This window comes from Phoxinus phoxinus (genome assembly GCF_949152265.1).
Source record: "Phoxinus phoxinus genome assembly, chromosome: 24".
Classification (NCBI taxonomy): Eukaryota; Metazoa; Chordata; class Actinopteri; order Cypriniformes; family Leuciscidae; genus Phoxinus; species Phoxinus phoxinus.
Window position 1 is genome coordinate 24,679,120 of NC_136899.1, and position 14,709 is coordinate 24,693,828.

Consider the following 14,709-nt stretch of genomic DNA (forward strand, 5'->3'; position numbering starts at 1 on the left):
TGACGGGCACAGATCCAGGACTGAGGCAATTAGTCTGACTTCCTCTCTTTATCTGTCTTTCATTCTCTCTTCTGTCGCATGCTCTCTCTCTCTCTCCTTTTGCAACAAGTCATTAATTCTCCTCCTTCCTTCTGTTGTCTCAATTTCTCTCTATTTACCTCTTTCACTTTCTCTAAGAGCTATCTGTCAGTCATCTCTTCTTCCTGGTGTTTCTCTTCAATGCTGTCTTTTTTCACCCCTCCTCTTCCTTATACATAATCGTCTCTCAGTTTCTCCTTCAATACTCTCTGTTTGACCCTCTACTTTATCGTTCTTTAAATATGTTTGCTTTGCTTTTGCCTCCTTCTTGGATGTGAATTGTGTGGGCACCGTCAGCTCAGAAATATGGTATGGGTGCAGTTAAGCTGTTCTTTGCCGTGAAACCAAGCCAATATTATTTTATATTTGCTGCCCAGAAGACTTGAAAGGATAGCAAATAATGCTGGGTTGATCCTCCAAACGCATGAGGCTTGATGTTGCCCAGAGGCCCAGAACTCCAGGTTTATTTCACAGGTGAGACCGTCTGTGTTTCACCGCAAAGTGGATATAAAGCTTCTTCAGCATTCGTCCAGTATTATAAACGGAGACATTAATAGAGTATATTCTGTATTCAGTTCTTCATGATGAGATTTGAGGATCTATGCACCCTATATGCCTCATACATATTTAAAGAGTCAGTATACAAGAGTTAGTTTCGGTCCTTGATTGGCCAATGAACATTCAAAGAGTGCCGTTAGTCTGTGCATTAGTGGGGATTTTCCAGTGCGAATTTCTGCAGGTTTACATCGTTTCGCCAGTAGGTGGCAACAAGTCAAGTAAGTCACTCAGACAATCGTTCAAAGCGGCTGCAATCGCATACTTCCCTATATAGTTGGCAAAAAAACAGTATGTGACAAAAGAAGTATGTCTGAATTCACAGTTCTCATGAGAGTAGGCAAAAAGTACCAGGATGACTTACTTCTTCCAGTGAGATTCGGAAGTGTGCATATGATGGACACTTTACTATCCCATGAGGCCACGGGAGAGGATTTATGAATGGCAGTGAAGCAACTGTTTTAGGTCACATGATAATGACAACATGACAAATGTAGGAAGACCAGATCGCATTCATACTATATAGAACATACTTTTTTAGTGATCGTGAAGTAAATACTTATTCAAAATAAGTAGCCTACCTACTCGAGAGTATGAGATTTCTGATGCAGCTGAATCACTGAATCGTTCATTCAACTGTTCAAAAACACTGATTCATTCAGAAATAAAACATTTGACTGTCTTAATAAGTGAGTCATTAGGCCATTCTCTCAAGCGATTTGATAGAAAACTATGTAATGTTCAGAAATTAATCAAGCGACTTTCTTTATGAGTGAGCCATTGAATCATTTATTCAGTTCAAAAGCACTGATTCGTTCGAGAATTAAACCTTTGATTGTCTTTATAAGTGAGTCATTGGATCATTCTCTCAACTGATTCGTACAAACTGCAGATTCATTCATGAACAAATAAATTGACTGTCCTTGTGTGTGACTGAATCATTCATTCAACCTGTTCATTCAAAAACATTGATTTATTAGAAAACAAAACAAGGAACTCTCTTTATGAGTCACTGAATAATTTATTCAACCAATTTGTTCAAAAATGCTACTTCAGGAAAGCAACAATTGCATGTCTTTATGACTGAGTCATTGGATCAATATCTCAACCGATTCATTTAAAACCGAGAAAAATCAAGAATGAATCAATTGATGTGAGTCATTGACTCAATCATACAATTTATTCTAAAACCCAGATCATTCAGGACCAAAACACCACTACAGTGTGTTGTAAGTTTGTTTGAACTATTTTCATTGATGGAGCAAAAAAACAGATCAAAAGTTTGTCAATATTAACTTCTTATTTATTTAAATGTTTGCAGTCATGCTGTTCTGGAATATTTCGTTTCTGTTTCTAAAACTAGTCCTTGTGTAGGAGTTACCACCATTCTCTTGAGTCATTTCTTTTCTGCGAGCTGTGCTTTGTTTGGCAATTCATTGAATCTTATGCAAAGGGAACCATAATCATTAATATGGTACACTTTGATTCAGTCATAACTTGCAACACAACCAAATGTCTCTGGATGGCCAATAATGACTCTGTAAATGTTTGACAAGCAGGAAAAAAAGTTTCATATTGATCAAACATACATCAGTATTTTTTTCCCTCTAGTTTGTACAATCTGCCAATATCCAATAGGTCACCATAACCTCTGAAAAATCATTTTTCTTTGCAGCCGCTGCAGGACACTGACTCGTCCTTTGTACATTGGCAAGTGTTAAAGATTGATGCTTTGATTTAACAAGGAATTGAAAGTCTTGAGAAATTGCCATTTGCTAAATGATTCTTTTCTGCCCGAGGTCCTATACCTTTTATGGCTTATATATATGAGAAGGAAGATGAGAGGAGGGAATGAATGCGGTGAAGTCCTGTCTGGGACCATTTTTCCTGCCGTCGCGTCTGATAGTTATGAATTCTGCCAATAATGACCACGGGATAAATCATGTCAAAGAGCTCACCTTTGAATGTTAGCAGAAAGAAGCAACTTACTCATAATGCCGGAAAAGACATCACAAATAGAAAAGCAGAAAGCAATAAGCACTCTTGCCAATCTTGGATTTTGAGGACATTTTGGCAGAAATGAAAAGATGTCTATTTATAAAATTCAAAACTGTAAAGAGGTGAAACTCATGTTTATGCAATTTCTCCTTGATGAACAAATGTTCACCATCATCCAGAAAAGAGAACAATGTGCTCAAGTTGTCCCTACAGCTGATATGCTCCCTAATTCAATTTTCACCCCTACACGATCCAATTGTGTCCCATTAAGGTTGGGATGCATGCGGTGCGTTATACAAGCTCATCATATGAGTCTGAGAGGCAACCCATCAATCTTCACCAAACTATGTCAAATTGACGTGTGCATTGAGACAGCAATAAATAAACATATTTTATCCCATCACTAAAAAAAGACCAAACATATTTCTATGATGTTCGAGTTTAGTTGACCTTTTTGAGGTCCATTATTGAAATATTGTCCTGCCGAAACTCGACAGTTCATCGCATTTATTATTGGCTGGCACTAATAGGTAATGTTGGATCACCCAGCTCTTGTAATAACATTAGAGCAATGTGTTTGTTTCCCAGGTGTGACGAAATGGCCGGATCGGACATACACACCATTCAACGAACTCGCTTTTCCTCAAGACCCATTATGAGCTGCTCTGCGTGAGCTGAGGTGATGAGGCATGCATTAAAAAGAGTTCAGTCAGCAATAATCTGATTCATTTCTTCATTTATTTGCTAGTGAAACTTAATGTCATTATATAGTGACCTCTCATGAAAGACATCTGACTATTGTGGAAGGATACAAGCTCTAAAGTGCATAATGATAGATAGATAGATAGATAGATAGATAGATAGATAGATAGATAGATAGATAGATAGATAGATAGATAGATAGATAGATAGATAGATAGATAGATAGATAGATAGATAGATAGATAGATAGATAGATAGATAGATAGATAGATAGATAGATAGATAGATAGACAGGGGCCTAGATAGATAGATAGATAGATAGATAGATAGATAGATAGATAGATAGATAGATAGATAGATAGATAGATAGATAGATAGATAGATAGATAGATAGATAGATAGATAGATAGATAGATAGATAGATAGACACAGATAGATAGACAGATAGATAGATAGATAGATAGATAGATAGATAGATAGATAGATAGATAGATAGATAGATAGATAGATAGATAGATAGATAGACACAGATAGATAGACAGATAGATAGATAGATAGATAGATAGATAGATAGATAGATAGATAGATAGATAGATAGATAGATAGATAGATAGATAGATAGATAGATAGATAGATAGATAGATAGATTGGTAGATAGATAGATAGATAGATAGATAGATAGATAGATAGATAGATAGATAGATAGATAGACACAGATAGATAGATAGATAGATAGATAGATAGATTGGTAGATAGATAGATAGATAGATAGATAGATAGATAGATAGATAGATAGATAGATAGATAGATAGACAGATAGATAGATAGATAGATAGATAATAGGTGTGTGTGTGTGTGTGTGTGTGTGTGTGTGTGTGTGTGTGTGTGTGTGTGTGTGTGTGTGTGTGTGTGTGTGTGTGTGTGTGTGTGTGTGTGTGTGTGTGTGTGTGTGTGTGTGTGTGTGTGTGTGTGTGTGTGTGTGTGTGTGTGTGTGTGTGTGTGTGTGTCTTTCACTGTTAAAGATTAAATGTCACAACCAGTATTGCCTCCTCATTTTGTGTGGTTAGGAAATCTTCCAATGAGTGTTGCAAAATAAAAAATAAAAAAATAAAAAATCTCTGCTCTACACAAAGATCTGTGGATGATAATATATTCAGTGCCAGCAACAGAATAACATGCATTTTAATGAGATTACAAATGTAGTCGTCATCCCCTTCCAGGGACAGAATGAAATCCAATCTCGTTTTCAAACTCAAAAAGGAGCAATAAAAGCGCGTTCCAGGACTTCAGTCCCATTCATGCCGCTCGCCCCCGCGGGGAGAACACGTGCTCGTGTCACCGCTGCTCCACACAAGAGGCTTTATTTCTCCATGTATCAAACAGGGGCGATTCCAGGATATTTTAAATGGGGGGGCACAGGGGGGGACCAAGAACCAGTCAGGGGGGGCCAATCAGAAAATTTAACTGAAAATAAATACTGGTTTAGAAAATATTAAGCACGATCACCAAAATATAGATGGTATTACATTTTTCTTTTTTACATGGATTAGGGGTTGTCAAACTTTTTGGAGCCAGGGACCCCTGCCTTCATATTTATAACAGTGACTGAGCCCAAAGTTAATGAGGGAGCGGGTACTGAAATATTTTTGCACAAATGGTCTTCACCCAGGGTCGTATACAGAGTTTTCTAAATAGCCTACTGAGGTCTGAAAAGTAATCTTACTAGGGGGGCTCGGGGGCATGCCCCCCCGAGGAATTTTTGTCTTTCTTGATCTACACATGTGTATTTCAAGGTGTTTTAAGGCAAAAACAGTGGATAACTACAGCTTTCCAATTCCATTCCGTCTTTGTTATTCCAATACTTATACACATTCGAGGTACACAAATATAGCCTAGCCTATATTTATACAATAATAATGGAAATATGTTTAATAGGTGATTGTGTTATTTAATTGCACTTATATCCACTGTAATTAGCGGGAAAACACATACAGTATATCGGTGTTAATAGAAATACATTGTAAAATGTTATCCAGGTCTCATCCTGGGCACAGTATGCTGACCTGTAGCTATATTTCCTTTCCCAAAGCTGAGCTTTGGATACTTTGCATACTGATTGTTTCTATTGTTCGTTTAAAACTTCTAGGCCTATATCTAAAATAGCTGTTTAGTTTAGCTATTTAAATCTTATCTCGCACTTTATGACTGTTAACTGCAGCGTCGTGCGGGAATTCACACTGGGCTTGTAGCTTCGATATTTCAAAATATATTTAGTGTGTAACTTACATACTTTCCTGCTGTTTTAAAAACGCGCAACGGTGCTTCCTCTTCGCGCGAGTCTCAAATCAAGCAGTGATTGACAATGGTGCGGTGGTGTCTCTTTCCTCCTGATTTAAAAACGCGCAACTGTGATCACTTCTTCTTCGCGTTCGCGCTAGTCTCAAATCAAACAGTGATTGACAGCGCTCTGGTCCAATGGTGCGGTGGGCATTTTCAGGTTGGTTGACAGCAAATCTAACCCAATGAGATTGGAGGGGGGGCACCAGGGGGTCCAATCATATTCCAGGGGGGGCCGGTGCCACCCCGTGCCCCCCCTCTAGACACGCCCCTGGTATCAAATAGAGCTGTTTTCGTGCAAGGTCTGATTTATATTGATTTTTAGAAAAGCTGTACTAAATAAATAAGCGAAAACAGAACAGCCCTATTTTATTTATCATATCAAAGTCGCTTTAATGTATTTAGAAATATACCAGTGCTTGTTTTTCTCTTCTTTTTTTAAATAAAAAATATTGTCTTCCTTTTGAAGAGCTATAGGCTCTATAAAAAATAGCATTTTTTATTTTATTTTTTATCATATATTCCTTTAACTCTGAAATGCATGTTTAATGTTGGTTTGGATGGCTTTTGTGTGCACATTTTTTTCCAAAAATACATTTAAAAATATTTGTGTGGAGTCAAAATGTCCAGGTGCAGAAAAATGCCGAAACAAAAATCGCATTTGTGCGCTAATCTTGTAAATCGAGTGAGGCGCTGCGTTTGATATCACGAGAAAACCATTCAACAAAAATGACACATTTAGACTGTGTCAAGGTCATTGTGTGAATTACACATAAATCTCTTTTTGATCTCTTTATTTTTTATTTTTTTTATTGAGTAGGCTACTTTAAAAACGTCTGGATATTCATAACTTAAAAACATCAGGATATTTTATTCATGTATGTGTCTTACCTTGCCAAAAATTAGTTGTGTACACTCATTTGCAAGGTACTTGTTTGCTGAAAATGTATACATAGCCTACTGTAGGCTATATACAATATATTAAATTGCTAAATTAATTCTCTTTTGTTTGTCACGTCGACATCTTTGTTTGCCACAGATTTATGCTATATATAGTAAAAGGCAGTCGACTCTTGGAAAGGTAGGCTAATAATAGACTAATGTTCTCGTGTTTTCAGAATAAATTCTCAAGAATTCCCTCGACTACCATTTTTCAATCTGGTGGTTGTTTTCTCTCAGACAAGCCCCTCGTATGCCGAGCGCGGGAGAATCAATATGAAATGACTCTCTCTGCCACCTTATTAATAATGAAACAATACGTCTCCACGTGCGCGTTCACGTGCAAGAGAAACTGAATCCTTTATGTGCACCTATCGGTTCTGGCCATTATGATATTGCTCCTTATTAACTGATGCAGATATGAGTTATATAGGCTAAATTATTTTTTATAAGGGTTGCGATCAGGTTCCTACACCAATAAAAACAACACAAATCTCTTTCAAACAGTAACTGTTTTATTTAAATACTTCTTTTTAGCAGTCTATTTTATATACCTGTATAATCAATCTGTTTCTGTTAAAGTATCTCTCTTTTCATTTCACATACATCTCTTATTTTCTTGTATGGTTTTGAATATTCAGGTATTTCATATGCAACATCCCCAGAAACGAACAAACAACGAACAAACATCTTCTGAAGGCAGTGAAACGTGGTCTATGCCTTGGCAACATCAAATAAAGCTAGCAAAATTCACTTCATCCAACTATTAATGTCAAGGTCCAGATATTTTCGTGCTACGATACTGTCGGGAGAAATACAGAAGGCCTAGTGTAATATTACTGCGTCATATAGTTATGAACCACGTGTACTTGATGTACTGTACTTATTTTCTGGAGCTGCTTATGTAATTACACATTGTTATATGCAACATGGACACTAATGTAAAGTGTCGCCTTTAAACTATTATGTGTCCTACATAAAAAGAGACAAATATTCTTTGAATGGAATATAATAACATTTTTGAGGGGAACGGCACCAGTAAACTCACCTCAGCCTTTTCATGGCTACATTTGACACTTATTAATAAATCTTTTAAATATATTATTTCTCTGCTCTCATGTATTCCGTTAAATATATGCCTGTAGTCATTCCTGAGGTTTATTTATTAGTATTATTAGTATTCTTATTTATAGCTCCCTATATTTTTCTGGATTGGTGGTTCATCTTACCCCAGCCATCAACACATCCATATACTTGGCTTGACTAAAATAAATTTGATAAATGAAAAACTAAATATTGACAAAGAGCATATAAAACAAACTCATGAGAGAATATTCCTAATATATCTTTCTATACGATGGCCGTTGAGAATGTGAAAAGCCTACAGTAATAATAATAATAATAATTCATTCATAACAGACGATAATGTTATAAAATACTACGCTTTCAGAAATTCAGGCCGAAACTCAATATCTGATAAATATTTCATGTAATCGACCCAGAGTCAGGCAAATGTGCTTGAGCATTCCCAGAAGACTTCTTCTTGCCATTGTCTCTTGCAAAAAAAACGTCTTGTTCTCCAGATGAAATAAGCATATAAATCCATTTGGGTGAGGATGAATTTTGATCGTCATTAATTCTTCTTCTTCTTCTTTTATTCTTGTGTTGATGGTTTGTCTTGTGTCTTCCTCTTTCTCTCTCTTTCTCTATTTTCTTCTTGTTTTTTTTTTCTCCCTCTCTTCTGTTCCCGTGGGTTAAAACTGCATCCACGTGACGAGCGCCGAGAGCGCGCTCAGGATGAGCGTCACGCAGAACGGAACCGCAGATCTGCTCGCGCCGTTCCCTCCCGCACACAGTTCAAACAAGCTGCCGCGAAACTCCAGGTTTCTGGACTCTTTTTTCAGCTTCTCCCACAGATCTGTGGCTCCTTCCTGACAGTCTGCCAGAGCAGTGGTCGCGCATGAGTGGAAATCATCCCAGTAACTGCAAGTCAAATGTTTCAACAGAAAGAAAATCATTATTCATGTCTGATTTGAGTCACGCTTAAGCTATTCAATCTAAACATATTATTATTATGATTTTTGTTGCTGTTGTAAAATGCCTAATTAGTGAAACTAAAAATAGTGGAAATAAATATTTCTCTGTTTGTCTTTTTTAATGTAGCCTATTTTTTTATCCTGTGTTATTATGTGAAAAGCAGCTTCTGGATTTATGCATTTGTGATTTGTGAATAGTAAACACTTAAGCATCGCATTTTATTAGAAAATCTACATCAATTTCGCATGCATTTGAATATGATTATTCAGACGTTTTGATTGTGTGCGTTTGAAAAAGTAGACCTATTTAAAAAGGAGTTGCACCAACAATATATCGCTACAATTTAATATAGAATTATTAGAAGCTCTAATATAATTCATATAGTCTTATGCATGAATCCTTCTGGCAACTGCATGTCCTCATGAAGCCACGTGAAGGAGGAGAGAGGGCACGAGGGAAACCCGAGTTGTAATGCGGCTCCGAAGGGAAAATCTCCATATCACGTGACTTCTAGTGCCCTCCCCATCTATCTATCTCTCTCTCTCTCTCTCTCTCTCTCTCTCTCTCTCTCTCACACTCACACACACACACACACACAACTCCCCCCCCCCCCCCCCCCCCCCCCGCGCCCCACCCCCTTCTCCAGCCCATCATTTATTCATTTATTTCAGGAGGGTGTTTTTCAGGAACACACACCCTCATTTTAAAACATGCATCTACGAATGGACATGCACGCTCACAAGTATGCTCCAATTAAATTAGAATAGAATAGAATAGAATATAATAGAATAGAATAGAATAGAATAGAACAGAATAGAATAGAATAGAATAGAATAGAATAGAACATCGTTCGATAAAATCGAATATTTCCAAAAGGATATGCTCTCAAGTAAAAAAAAAAAAAAAAAAGTGTGTTACATGTTAATGTTTTGCTGGAGCTTTGGTGTGTTTGAAATTGCAGTGTCAGCCGCTTTGCACATCTCCTTTTATAGCCATCTAATATTGTTTAATACGAAAATATGATTAGAAATTGAATGCTATCTAAAATCGGGTTGGAGGCTATATTTCGAAGTTCAAACAGAAATAATTTCGGGGGGCAAATGGAGAAGGAAAGGAAGAGTAATTCCAGTCCCTGTAATAAGATACTTGCGTTTTGATTCTCTCAGTCGCGGCTGTAAAAGAACCGGTTTTATAAAGCGGATCGCTTACAATAATCGTGCATTACCGCCCGATCTGATCCAATTATGGATGCTGACCTTCGGCCTCGGCGTGTAGAGATGGTTCATCTAATTGTGATTAACTGGTGAAATGTGAATAGCGCATATAGCGGCTTCACGGCTCTATTTCTGCTGTCGAATTAAACAAGGGCCCCTTGTGCCATCTGGCCCCTGTTCCCTCTCTCTCCCCACCCTCACGCCAGTGTGTGTGTGTGTGTGTGTGTGTGTGTGTGTGTGTGTGTGTGCATGGGTCCCTTACGTGCAGATGGTCTTAAGGTTTTCCTGCTCCTCCAGCTCCTGTGGATAGTTGGCCATGTTGTCTCCTAGTTGAAGCAGGCAGTTGGAGAAACCTTTGAACACTGTTTCACATTTCCCAGCCGCTCGAACTGCCTGCAGCAGATAGGCTGGAAAACGAGAAAGGATTATTTTTTTTAATGTAGCCTATTTAAATAAAATAAATAAAAAACGACAAAAAAAACGTTAACTTCTATCATCTGACTCTTCCAGAATAGCGTTCATTTTTTGGGTATAATTGAATTTGCTGCGATACACTCACTCGTTCAGGATTTTTAATTAAGTGTGTGTGTGTGTGTGTGTGTGTGTGTGTGTGTGTGTGTGTGTGTGTGTGTGTGTGTGTGTGTGTGTGTGTGTGTGTGTGTGTGTGTGTGTGTGTGTGTGTGTGTGTGTGTGTGTGTTCACTAGAAATAATATGTGTGTTGAGCATGAGGGTGGCGCGCGTGGACAAACGATGATGTAATGGTGTACATGAGGGTGGGGTGTGTGTGGGCTTGTGTGAGGTGAGATTTTCATTCTGAGTGATTTGTGCTCCCCCTCCCCTTTTTTTTACACATCTAGAAAAGAGTCTGTTTTTTGATGACAGATCTATTAGGGGGAAAATGAGAACATTTGGACACGGATGCTTTCCTTCCCACTTCATTTCGATCTTTATGTTGGAACGGAAAGTCACAACCTGACCAATTGACCAGATCCCTTTGCTTAACGAACCATAAACGCCAGTGGTTTCTCAGGCTCGTTAAACAACGCGATCTTGAATTAATTAAGTTGTTGCACTGTCCAAATCAGGCCGTGCCTCTGCCTATAACCACACACACACACGCACACACACACACACACTGACACACATACACACACGCCTATATGTCCCTATATATTTTGCATATGTGTCCCTAAATTGTATGCAGTATATTCTGCGTCGATACACTACAGTAATAGGATGTGCGTTATGTAGTGTGTAAGTGCACTATATTCTCTACAATTCCCTTAAATTGCATTATATCCATTTTATGCAATATCATCCATTAGCTATTAAATGCAGTGCATAGTATTTCCCCTGTATTCTATTATATGCATGTAGCCTATAGCCTTAAATAATTTTACAGTTATTATATGATAGGCCTATGTCACCAACATTTTTATTATACGTTGTATATGTGAATTAGGCATTATGTCATATACATTATTCAATAGGCTATTGGTTATATGCATTCCTATATTCTACAATCAATATACGATAAATGCCAAACGAAAATAAAATAAAGATGCAATCATGGTTGTTATTCTGTATCTAATTTTTCAGTCTCTGATGCCATGCAGTCGTTTCGTGCATTCTTTATCGCCCACAGAATAAAAAAAACCCGCATCCAACAATGACACAAAATAATGCACACTTAAGATTATAATATTAAATTATGGATAATATTGATTTCAGACATAGTGAATTAAATGTGTTACTGAGTAATGCCGCACAGATGAAAGCTTACATAACGAAATATCTGTGATATCGCGGACAGATCGCCCTTTTCTTCAACACGAAGCGTGTATATTCAACATTGCAAGTTGCAACCATATTCCTACAAAATACCATACCGAGAAAAATTAAATGCGTAAATGCGCTGCATTGATTTATGGTATCGTGCATCATAATAATTTTTATCAAAATAATTGAAATATTCAGACCTCAACATGGCGGATATGGGGATGCGGAATACAAAGATGCTCATACAGTTAGCTATGTAAAACCATTTATTAATGGGATGCATGATTTCATATTTAAAATCGCGATGTCTTTGTTTGCTTTACTGGGATTAACAGTCACAAAAGACAGCAATGCGAACAAACAGTGAATTATTAAACCGTTTCGCTGTAGGCACGAAGATCTATATTTAGACACAACTGAGCATCTAATATAGACTCACCTATCCTACTGTACTAGTGGTCACGAGTCACGACCACTTTACTAGACCCTGTCAGTGTCAAGCATAATCTGTTCAATGAAATCAGGAGGGGGTTTATGGCAAATTAATGTAGTTCAACTAGTAACGGTACAGCTTTTCACACACAAAAAAACATCGCTACTGATTTCATCCTAATGCACAACATTTGCATCGCAGAGCCCTGCAACAGCACTAACAAGAAAGACATTTAAAAACGCACAATATTGCAAGAACATGTCCTGCGTTCTTATGCATATTCTAAAACAACAATCGCACACCTAATTTTCGCGAAATTATTATTAAATTATATTGTGTGCTTGTGTAATTTGAAAAGAGACACATGGGACCATACAACGCATGATGCATCTACGAGACTTAGCCTTTGCAAGTTAAATCTGTTAATGCAATTACATTAATGCATTTTTTTTCCGAATTATTTTTCAATATTGGTTTAAATAATTCATTACGGAGAGGATCGGGCGGTCCCATACTTTCACCAACTTGCTCCAATACGATTTGCAGGGCTTTATTTCTCGGAACAGTCTCCAACATTAAATGGAGAGGCAATGCAATATTACCCCAATGTCATGCATTTAAAATACAAGACCCAGATCTCTAGCCAGTGGCAAGCCTTTAAATCGCAGTCGGGACAGTAGCACTGCAATTCAAATATCCACCAACATACACTCTACAAATATACAACCAATAGGCATATAACGAAATGTAGGAACCCTTTAACAGCCTTACGAATTAGAAGTGTCAAGTTATCTATGAAAAAAAAAAAAAAATCAAGATTAAAAAGGAAAAATCAGCCCATCCCAAAATACACTACGACAGAAATAATCTACTTACCTATTTGAACAGCAAGAAACAATGAAATATATCTTCCAGACAAAGTTAATCCCATCCTACGTCCAGAAAAACCATTGGAGTATATACAATTTTAGATTGTTGTGAGGGGAAAAGATTGAGAAAACATCGCTGTTGAGTTCTTGCAGATCTTCCGAAACTCTGGGTCTCTCCCGCTGTCGGCGAGGCGCAGAGAAGTGAAATGGTGCACCCCGTTAAGAGAAGCTGGTAATGCCTCGTGTGTGTTTTTTTCTCTCTCCCTGCTTCACGCCCACATCTCAAGCTTGACGTAAAATTCACCGTCGGACTCCCCACTTCTCTATTTTCTCATTCGCTAGACCGGGCTGGCCCCTCTTCCCTTCTTCTCCCCCTCTCCACTGTACTGGTATTTCAGGGATTGCGGAGATGTCCACATATATCTGCTCTCTGGTGGTCTCACCTATACACCCTCCTGCATGAAGCTCACACGTGGACCCGTGACCCACATATGGATGCACGTGCAGACTTCATTGCTCCAGGATGCTTAGACTGATGAATTATGATAGATAGATATCTCGTAGTCGGGTTGCTCGAGGTTGGTTAGCTTATAGGCCATAATACGCCATATACTTCCTTTTAATCGAGATGACTGTGATGCATTGTGTAAAATACATACAGTAATTTATGGATTTGTATCATTTATGGAAATGTGACCCGCGCAGATTTAGCAGTATGATTAATGAAGTGCCCACGTTTTTTCTTGAGTCTTATTACCTCAGCGCTAATCGTTATTGATGATTTGTTTATGACTTAAACACTCCAGCAAGGTTATGAAGGTCTGTCTGAGGTGAAACGAGGTAAAGCAGACTGTAGTATTTTGAGGATTATGGACGGGATATAGGCTATTTGGTGCATCGTGAAAATTATATATCGGCCCAGAATCTTAACACTTTTAACACCTGAGACTTATATTCAGGGCAAACTGCTTTTTGCCATACCTGCCAATGGCCGGTGACTTCTTTTTTTTTTACCGACTATGAGACTTTGCAAATACAGGCATTTATAACACCGACATTTTAGATAGGCCTACCAATGAAATGCACTATTCTCTATTCCAATTTCGATACCACAGCTTAGCCTAACTAATATAAATGTAAAACATTATTAAAGACAAGTAATCAGTCAGTAATAATGTAAAAACAAATAATCATAAAGCAAAGCAAAAGCAGAAATAAATACAATAAAGATACAAAATAAATAAACAGTGCTTTTCAGGTTTTTCAGGTCTATCAATTTTCAGGAACAGAAATTTAATAAAGTAAGCAAATATAAAATGCATTGTCTTCACTGTATAAATTAAACATTCTTATTAATTCATCCTTATTAAATTTACAGAAGTTATTCAGTCAATAGCAGTGAGTGTTTTTTTTTTAAGTAAGCCTATCTAAAATAATGAAATAATGTACATAAGTGTTTACTTTCTCAACTGTTTACGTTCACTCAAGACATAACTGACTATGTTTACTAGGATACTGCTATTTTTTTAGATAATGTGCAAATTTGTAAAAGCTCGGTTTGGTATTGAGACTCGGCTTTCTGTGCGCGGGCTTCGGGTGTTTTGACTTTCCACACAGTGCAAGTAACGACATGAGTTCCCTTTGGCGTCTTTTTGTGCTTGAATATAACTTGTCAAGGCTTAACTTTCATGACAATGCAGCGCTGGCCCATCAACTGTCCCGTTCATGTTGTTAGAATTCATAAAAATTTACAAGCCAATTAGCGCT

At 37.5% G+C, this 14,709-nt stretch overlaps 1 protein-coding gene across 1 annotated transcript; it reads right to left on the minus strand.

Moving 5' to 3' along the window:
• Window positions 1-7,109: 7,109 nt before the first annotated feature.
• nrn1a (neuritin 1a) lies at window positions 7,110-13,383 on the minus strand. Its single transcript, XM_079601910.1, has 3 exons — window positions 12,950-13,383; window positions 10,123-10,267; window positions 7,110-8,592 (listed from the first exon to the last, which is right to left on the minus strand). Exons 1-3 carry the CDS (start codon window positions 13,002-13,004, stop codon window positions 8,364-8,366), a joined length of 429 nt encoding a protein of 142 aa, XP_079458036.1. The 5' UTR covers window positions 13,005-13,383; the 3' UTR covers window positions 7,110-8,363.
• Window positions 13,384-14,709: the final 1,326 nt, after the last annotated feature.

Bases quoted from the DNA above. Each gene is read 5' to 3' on its own strand.
- nrn1a (XM_079601910.1), bottom strand. From the start codon at position 13,004: ATGGGATTAACTTTGTCTGGAAGATATATTTCATTGTTTCTTGCTGTT. The intron at 10,268-12,949 runs GTAAGTAGATTA...CTCGTTTTCCAG, and splicing joins GTTTCTTGCTGTTCAAATAG to CCTATCTGCTGCAGGCAGTT. The intron at 8,593-10,122 runs GTAAGGGACCCA...TTTGACTTGCAG, and splicing joins AACCTTAAGACCATCTGCAC to TTACTGGGATGATTTCCACT.